This window comes from Silene latifolia, chromosome 11, assembly GCF_048544455.1.
Source record: "Silene latifolia isolate original U9 population chromosome 11, ASM4854445v1, whole genome shotgun sequence".
Classification (NCBI taxonomy): Eukaryota; Viridiplantae; Streptophyta; class Magnoliopsida; order Caryophyllales; family Caryophyllaceae; genus Silene; species Silene latifolia.
In genome coordinates, this window is record NC_133536.1 from 180016836 (window position 1) to 180026643 (window position 9808).

General features: G+C 36.9%; 1 protein-coding gene across 1 annotated transcript; it reads left to right on the forward strand.

Annotated features, from left to right (window-relative positions):
• The first annotated feature begins 2047 nt into the window (after window positions 1–2047).
• Window positions 2048–9293, forward strand: LOC141612115 (uncharacterized). The gene is made up of 6 exons (XM_074430832.1): window positions 2048–2548; window positions 3268–3563; window positions 3664–3753; window positions 3829–3900; window positions 4117–4230; window positions 8075–9293. The coding sequence occupies exons 1-6, from the start codon at window positions 2227–2229 to the stop codon at window positions 9086–9088; spliced, it is 1908 nt and encodes a 635-aa protein (XP_074286933.1). The 5' UTR covers window positions 2048–2226; the 3' UTR covers window positions 9089–9293.
• The last annotated feature ends 515 nt before the right edge of the window (window positions 9294–9808 follow it).

The following is a 9808-nucleotide window of genomic DNA, read 5'->3' on the forward strand; positions in this document are numbered from 1 at the left end:
TTTTTTTGGTTTCTTCCCTCACCAACGACACCACCTCCTTCCCTTCTTCTTTTTTTTTTTATTTTTTTATTTTAAATATTTTTTTCTTAAGTTGTGACGAGGGGAGTGTGTGTGGTTTTTTTAGATCTATGTTTGGTGGGTGTGGTTTTTTTTTTCTTCTTCTCTTCGCTGCCGTTTTCACCTTTTTTTTTTTTTTTTTTTTTTTTTCTCTCAAAACTGTACTTTTTTTTTATAGTAAAGTTGGATTGTTATTATGTCCTTCGTTTCATTTTTTTTGCTTTATTTATTTATTTATTTTTTCTTTTTTTTTCCTCTCCGTGTATTCTCAGATCTAGGTTTTTTTTTTTTTTTTTTTTTTTTCAGATTTAGGTGTTTGTATTTTGTGTCTTTTTTGTTTATATTTTTTGTCTCTTTATATAGTCTTTTTTCTAAGGTATTACACTTTTTCCATTAAAATTACACTTTTCTCCATTAAAATTACAATTTTTTCTATTAGAATTACATTTTTCTCTGTTAAAATTACATTTTTTTCGTGTTAAAATTACACTTTTTACCGTTAAAATTACACTTCTCCTGCTAAAATTACACTTTTTTTCGTTAAAATTACACTTTTTTCTGTTAGAATTACATTTCTTTTGCTAAAATTACACTTTTTTCTAATGAAAAAAAAGTGTAATTCTAGCAGAAAAAAATGTAATTCTAACGGAAAAAAGTATAACTCTAACAGAAAAAAGTGTAATTCTAACGAAAAAAAAGTGTAATTCTAAAGAAAAAATTGTAATTCTAGCAGAAAAAAAGTGTTTACCGTTAAAATTACACTTTTTTCTTTAGAATTACACTTTTTTTCGTTAGAATTACACTTTTTTCTTTAGAATTACACTTTTTTTCGTTAGAATTACACTTTTTTCTTTAGAATTACACTTTTTTTCGTTAGAATTACACTTTTTTCTGTTAGAATTACACTTTTTTTCGTTAGAATTACACTTTTTTTCGTTAGAATTACACTTTTTTCGTTAGAATTACACTTTTTCTGCTAGAATTACCCTTACTTCTATTGGACTAATGTTACACTCTCAATGGACTTGGTTATATTCTCATTGGACTTATGGACTAATGTTACACTCTCAATGACTAAAATTACATTCTCAGTGGACTGAAATCATACTTTTCTTGACTAAAATTACACTTTTCTGGACTAAAATTATATTCTCCTGGACTAAAATAACAAATTCATTGGACTGAAATTACACTTATATGGACTAAAATAACACTTTTTGTTGTTAAAATAACACTCTTAGAATGCTAAAATTACAATAACTTGTGATAAAATGACAAAAATTCAAAATATTATTCGTTAAAATCACTCGGAAAAGATTGAAGTTAAACTTGTAAAACGCTAAATTCTCGAAAATATTTCTTAAAATTACACTTTTTGCCGTTAGAATTACACTCGTAAAATCCTAAAATGTCGAAAACTTGTCTCGAAAAAAAAAAACGAAACAGTCGAAAACTTGTCTCGAAAAAAAAAAAAAAAACGAAAAAAACCGAAACAGGAAAAATGTTAACAAAATTTTCATAAACTTTGAAGCATAAGACAAAATATGGTGTTAATTGTGTATGATAATGAATTAGTGAATGTATTATTAAAACTAGAGAGAGAAGTGAATTCATTAGTGTTAAGTGTGTTTTTTGCTTTCAATCTCAACCTTCCACCATGCATGATCCAAGGGTTGTGGGAAGGACTTATGGACTCAAAAAAAAAAAAAAAAGGACTTAGAAGAACTTTGCTTTCTATATATATATATATATATATATATATATATATATATATATATATATATATATATATATATATATATATAGATTAAATAATATGATACTTTTGTGACGAAAATGCAAAGGTTGTATTATTATTGTTTAAGTTGAAATGTTGGGTTATTTTTAGAAGACTTAACAAAAGTTGGGTTATTTTTGTTAAATTTGCCAAAAAAATAAATATAGAGGAGTATATTATTTAATACTATTCAAAAAAAGAAAATCCTAGACCACATATAAAAAGAGAGAAAGACGAACAAAACTCATCCTCTCCAACCACAATTGACACACCCTTGTTCGCATCTCCCTCCCTCCTCTCTTTCCCTAGGGTTTTAAGTTTTAACTCTCATCGCATCTTAAAAAAATCCCCAAATCTCAAACCCTTGTTTCTCATCAAATCAACCTTCAACAATGGCCGACGAATCTCGATACGACACACACAAGCGCAAATACGAGGAAGATACTCTCCCTCCTCCACCACCTCGCCGTCGCGCCACCGGCTTCTCCGATGGCCCTCCCTCCGCTGCACCACCACCTCAGTACGGCAGCGTTCCCCCTCCTATCGATGATTTCGCCGCCATTAAACAGAACTTTCAGCAGCTCGCTTCTCGTGCTCTTAATAACAGTAATCTTACCGCTAATAATAATAGTAATAATAACAATTTTGATGCTAAACGCTCCAAGTTTGATGATAGTCCTCCTCCTTATTCTTCCAATTACAACTCTTATTCAGGTTGTTAAATTCTCTGATTTATTATCTATTTGATTTGATGTTTATTGTGTTTTCGTTTCGACGAGGTTTTGCTTATTGATTGTGTTTAGTTATTGAAAAGAGCTCTGAATTAAACGATAATCATCGCGAAGTGTCTAGAGTTCTTAAATTTACGTGTTACGAGTAATTGTTTTCATAGGAAAATATTGTTTATGTTGAAGTATGCTCTTTGGTGTTAGCTCAAATCTGGAGGTTGATTTGCTCCTTGTTTGCTTGGAGGCTTGTATGTACTGTATATGTTTGAAATTTTACGTGTGTTCGCCATTTGTGCTTATCCTATTAGTGATATTCTGTATCAAGTCAATTACTCTAGATATCTTGATAAACCTTATTCTGCGAGTGGATTCTAGAATCCGTGATCCCAATCGAACAGATTACGCTGGCATGGATTCTCTCTGTGTTAAAAGTTCTTCTTAATTTATTAGAAGGAATTTTAATCCTGATTTTAAGCTTGTTGCGTATCATTTTCCGTAGAGCCTAATGGCTTGCTAGAGCAGAATTACTAGCTAAATTGTCCAAAGTATTATTTGATTGGCACCTTACACCATCATAGATGAAGACTCTGGGACAATTGAGTAATGCTATTGTTGATTAACATTTGAGCTTGTTATGTCAGATTATTTGGGCATTTTAAGTGACGGAGTGTTTTGTGTGTTGATAATTTGTTACACGTGCTGCAGATCAAAAGCATGCGTCCTCAGGCAATCAATATGGAAGCACTCCATCGATTCCAGCCTCACATGGGTATTCGGGATCTGGTAACAAGAAGATTGAAATACCCAATGGCCGTGTCGGAGTTATCATCGGTAAATCTGGGGAGACCATCAAATACCTTCAAAATCAGTCTGGAGCAAGGATCCAAATCACTAGAGACGCAGAGCATGATCCTAGTTCGCTCAATAGGGTAGTTGAATTAATGGGTTCGCACGATCAGATTGCTAAAGCTGAGCAGCTAATACATGATGTTATTGCTGAGGTACGTGTTTGTTTCATACTCCCATTGATGCATCTTACAATCTTGTGTGAGAACTCTCTTGTAAATGTGTTTTTCGTGATGGGTTTTAATTTTATTCCAGGCCGATAATGGAGGCCCAGGGTCTGTTTCAAGGAAGATGCCTCCCGCACCGGGGTCTGAGCAGTTTGTTATGAAGGTTCCTAGCAATAAGGTATTACTATAACATTGATTGGTTAGACAGATTTGATTCTTTGCTAGAATATTGTATGACCATCAATTTTTACAGGTTGGTTTGGTTATTGGGAAAGGAGGTGAGACCATAAAAAATATACAGTCTCAGTCAGGAGCAAAAGTGCAGGTTGGTTTTCTATCTGATTTGCGTACGTTTTTGCCAAGGTGTACCCGGCATTTAATTAAATCATCATCCCATGAGTTAATTTATAATGTGTGGGTTATTCTCTTGCATTTTCTGTTTTCAAACTTCATAGTGGCCTTTACCTTTGGATTTCTTGTTTGCTGTATCAACTTATTTCTACACCATCGACCTTGCTTAAGTTTTACATTTTCTTTCCAGGTGATACCTTTGCATCCCCCTCCTGGTGACATGTCCATGGAAAGGACTGTGCAGATTGATGGTACAAGTGAGCAAATTGAGATAGCAAAGCAAATGGTCTATGATGCTATGGAGGTATGTATTCTTATCTTTTACGATGCTGGGAAGTGTGGTACATTGCTCTTCCGCAGATGCAATACTCTCAGAACACCCCTGTTCCATATTTGCGTGCATCAATTTTTTTGATATATGTTTATCTTGCTTCATGTAATTGCTTGCTGAGGTTATTCTTTCTGTTTTTAATTTATGTAAATGCTTTATGTATTGTCGTTGCTACATTTACCATGGTTTAGGGCCTATAGCAATGCAGTCGTTTGTGCTGTGTTCCTGCGTTTGGAAACTGTAATAAATGAAGATGATCTTTCTGGATAGTTAACTTATCACTTTGAAGGATATTGTGTAAAGTATGGTGTCTGGCATCCATAAACCTTCAGTATTTGCAAAAATCTGTCATTATATCCCTTGTATAAATGACCTCATGTTTGCTTGAGAAAATCAAGGCCTCACTGTTTGAAATTTTGTTACTAACCTTATTTCTTTGCACGTTTGTCTAAAACATTGTAGTAAGGACTTAAGGAGTACTAACTTCTGTTCTTGTAAGTTTTTTTTAGTTGGACTGTCTTTTTAGATCCTATGCTAATCAGTAACCATATCCATGCTCTTTTAATTCCGGCATTTACAAGTGATGCCTCCCCTAAATTTGATTCTTATGCTTGTTTCCTGCGCTTGTGCAATACGCTTGGCTGTTATTTCTACATGTACTCAAATTAGTCCTCCATGTGTCAGACATGTCACATGTAGACGTGAACTGAGTGAAAGAAGATCCTTGAAGAGAAAATTTTAAAATGTTGAGTGACAGATTCTTCTGAGGAAGGGGGTTTATAGGAGGAGATACATTATATATATTTTTTATCCCTGGGACCCTATCTTTTGATGACCAATAAGTTGTGCTTTCAAGTATCCTGTTATTGTTTGTATTTGCTCTTTAAGCAATAATCTTTGTAGCGTGTATACTACAATGGATTTGGGATTCTTGTATGTTTAAGTAGGTGTGATTGATTCAATTTTAACTGTCAACTTGTGTTACTCAGACACTGCGACACGTGTCGACGTGTCCGACACGAAATTTCTGAAATTTATGGACACACCGACACGGTCAACGGTGTGTCTTGAGTTCTTGACCAACAAAGTGGACACGACACGACACATTAATCTATAATAACGTCCTTTGAATTTTACTAACCAGTGAACAAATAGGCAAATGTAAAGACAAGAAGCCCATTAAATACATCTTTTAGGCTGCCAACTAGGAGAAGCCCATTATAAATGTGCAAAGCAGCCCAACCATTCAGTTAAAACTTAAAACCCTAGCATAGGTTTACAATCACAGCCTGTTTTCATTTACTTTTCTTTTTCATTTCTTTTACTTCTTTCTCTCTCCCCGTGCTTCTTCAATGGAATCTGACTGGTAAGTCCTCTTCAATATAAAGACCCTTATTATTCTCTCCTTTCTTTCTAAACCAAGCTTTACCCAATCAATGTTGATTTTGTGTGCGCTTGTCAGAGTTGTGTCAGATTCTGACGTGTCAGACACGTGCCACGTGTCGGCCACCGTGTCGTGTCCGACACGCGACATGCCACCTGACAACCGTGTCGGAGTAACGCAGCTGTCAACTATTGGTCCTCTAGAATAATCTTTGCTGTTTTGGCTGTCATTAATGATGATGATGATGATAACAATTTATGAACTTCTGGTTTATTACAATTCTTGTTACGAAATGATATTTTTAGCTGCCGTCACGTCTTCATAAAGGTTCTGCAAAAAAATCGTAGACTACCCAAAATCTTCTTGATATTTAAAAAAAAATTACCGAGTCTTCTATCAGTAAAGGTTAAGACTCTTGTTTGACCTTGTCTTTTAGAGGTCTAAACTTGTTTGGACATTTTCAGATGAGTTTTAGTAGCATAAGTTGATAGTTTACTAAATTACTGAATCTTGAAGACTTATACTACCTTAATTTCTATGGTCGTTGATGATGGTAGTATTGGAGTGCTCTATTCTGAACACATGTTTGATATTTATCTCCCCCTATCAGCCAATGGATTATCTTATCTTTCACCTTGAAATTTGGTAATGTTGCTAATCATTGCCCGTTGTGGTATACGAATTACCTTGGCTGCTGTTTCTAATTATTTTTGTGAGGAGCACATGTCACGATGTGCAAATTTTTTATATTTGTCATCCCTCCATTTTCTTCACCTTTGCTCTTACAGTCTTACATGGATATGGGATATGTTTTGGGTTTCTTAGCTGTTATATTAACTTTGGGCCATGTATTGTGAGACTGGATAATTTGACTGCTTCAGACTTTTGTTCTTTTCACTTATTAATGGGTTGACAGATCATAGGTTTGGACGTTTGGTAAATAAGAAGGGTCTGATGAGTGAAAGTAGATCTTGTGGTCTATTAGCAAACATAATTTTGCTATTGCTTAGATTCCGTAAGTGTTTGTATTTCTGTAAATATAATGTTGAGACAGATTGACGGGAGTACACTTTGGCCCTTTTATCCATACCTTGGAGAGGTGCATGAGAAACCTATGTTTCTTGTCAAGGAAGCCTTTTCAGTTACTGTAAGTAGCATTTTTAGTAGTGTGCTGTACTGTTTAATCCGATCTATAATGCAGAAGACAATTTTGGACACTCTTTCTGCACTTATATGTAGCAGTAACACCATCAAATTAACTATAGAGATATGCATGTCTGGCACTCCTACTATATCCTTATTTTTTTGAAAGGAATTATCGCGGTTCTACTGAGTGCAGGTTTAGTGGTTCTACTGATTATAGCATATTATATTATATTATAGTTCACTTTGCAATTATTTGCAAGTTTTGTGTCACTTATTTGAAAAGACTCAATTGAATGCCTTATCTTGTCACCAAGATGGATAGGTTGTGTTGGTGTTTTTGCAATATAGCTCTCCGGTACGGTTTTTGAGATCCTTGAGCTACCAAATTTTCAAGCTGTGATAGGTTTAGTATTGTATTGCCAAGACTGCCACGAGAGTTCTGAATTGTTGGTTGGCTGATTGGTTAATATCATACTATGTATGGTATCGGTATTTCTTCAATAAATTTCTTATATAGGGGGAACTTCCTGATTACTGATCTTGACTCCTCCAGTAAATTTCTTCAATATTTGACTTTAAACAGTGTCAAATCTTTTATCTCTTTTATTGGCTTCTCTCTTTTTAGCATTATATGCACTGCCTTTGTTAACTGTTTATAGGGACTACAACTCTACAAGAGCTAAAACATCTAATCATCATATATTTATTTTGCCTCACTTTCAACAGATAGCCTATTCTTTTAGTCAATATATTATTGTACAGTGCATTTATTGACTCTTTTTGGCGCCTTGATTTTAGTGTCGTCATACTTTTATCTTGCCTAACCCTATAGCAGATGTGTGGTAGTACCCAGTGGTATCTTGTTGATAGGTTAATAAATGTCATTAGTAATATATATTCTCCTATCCTTGTACTTTTGTACCTTGTTTGTATTGCTTTGTACCCCGTTGAATAGGAAGAGGTTGGGCAACTGCTGGGCGAAATTCAATACCTCCACAAACCAGTACGGTATGTAGGCGTCTAAACCCCCTCTCAATTTCTAATATGGAATACTTGTGGAGGTATATAGCGTGCCATAAATAATGTTATCCCTTTACATTGCCTCATGTTCATTGCAACTTCTTTTCTCTGGCCTTAATTTTTTTCTTTGTTATCAATATAACCATATGCTGCATTTGGCCTTACCTACAATGTTTATGTATTACTTCATTGTGGATATGTGTTGTTTCTTTTGAGAACTTGTTTAGATGTTACCTAGGGTCATATTAGAATATAAATTCTGTGCAGAAGCGAAACAGAGATCCAGCTATGTCTGGAGGATATTCTCAGCAAGGTTACCAAGCACGACCACCAACGAATTGGGCCCCACAACCTCCACAAACCCAGCAAGCTGGTGGCTATGGCTACATGCAACAACCTGGAGCTTATCCTGGTGCTCCATCTCAGTACAATCAGCAGGCTTATTCAGGTTATCCTCCCCAACCCACTTCTGGCGGGTATCCCCAAAACTGGGACCCTTCAGGTGCTCCACAAACTCAGCAGGCTCCACAGGGGAGTGGGTATGATTATTATGGGCAACAACAGCCAACTCAGCAGCAACAACCCCCTAGTGGGGCCCAAACTGATAATTCTGGTTACAACTATAGTCAACCGCCATCTGGAGCATACAGTCAACAAGGATATTCCCAAGAGGGATATCCGGGTGGGTACCAGGCTGCAACTGGTCAATCTGGATATGATCAACAGCAAGGTTATGGTTCTACAACCACTCAATCCCAAGATGTCAACCCATCTTCTTATAGTGCCCAAGGTGAGACGGCCCAGGGTCAAACACCTGCTTCCCAGCCTCAACAAGGATACGCTGGTCAGCCTGCTTATGGAATGCCTCCGGTATCTCAACCCGCCTATGGGGCTCCATCTCCAGCTCAAGGGGGGTATGGATCTGGGTATGGGCAGCCTCAAGGCCAGAGAACTCCACCACCCAATCCCCCAGCAGCTTATGGTCAGCCTGGATACCCCCCATCACAAACACCTGCCCAATCGGGTTATGGTCAGCCTGATGGTGGGGCCCCTCGGCCAGCTTATGGCGGTTCAACAACTCAGCCAGGTACTTATCCGACACCTTATGGTGCACCACCAAGTTATGGGCAGCCACCTGCGTACTATGGTGCTGGTGGTTATTCCCAGCCTCCGGCATATCCAACTGATGGTGTTGGTTCTGCGACTACGGCTACACCTTCACCTGCTTCCCAGCCTGCTGCTCAGTCAACTGGACCTGGACCTGCCAAGCGGTCGCCTTAAGAGTCATTTTGTGCCCGAGAAGTCTTCTAAATCATGTTCTTATTCTTGTTCTTGTAGTGGGTCTATGTTAGGATTTGTATGCATTTGCTGTGACGTTAAAACTTCTTTATGCTTAATTTTTCATGAGACATTAGTTTGCTAGGTTTTCTTTTGTTGGACGGTCTTCTGTAATTTTCTTCTATTCGAGAATTTTTTTTCCATGCGATATTTCATTAAGTTTCAGGCATTGAGCTAGTTGATTTGATGACTTGTTTAGTCTGGGGAGATCAGATGTTACTGCCTCTAATTTATCCGGCTCTGTACTCCTGCCATTTCTGGGGGAGAAAATTGAGAGATTTGAGCAGCACACCCATCCCTTTACTCGTTTCTATCTTCACCCATTCCAGTCATGAAACCTACAGCTCCTTGCCATCCCATCTTAGACACCATCTTTATCCTCCCATCCGAACAACCAGGAGACTGAGAACACTCCTCGGCCATGAAAATGCCTTCTCCCCTCTCTGACATGTCGAAATAACTTAATAGGTCTTTCCCCAACTTAGACGACCACCCCCTCATGACAAAAAAAATTGCCTCACCCTGAAAATCCTACCCACCCCAAATTCATCTCCATTGCTGAGAATCGTACCCTCCCTGAAAATCCTCTTCCTGTCCTTGGACACCCTAACCACCTTCAAGAATCTTATCCATAACTAGAAGCACGAACACTTAAACCACCAC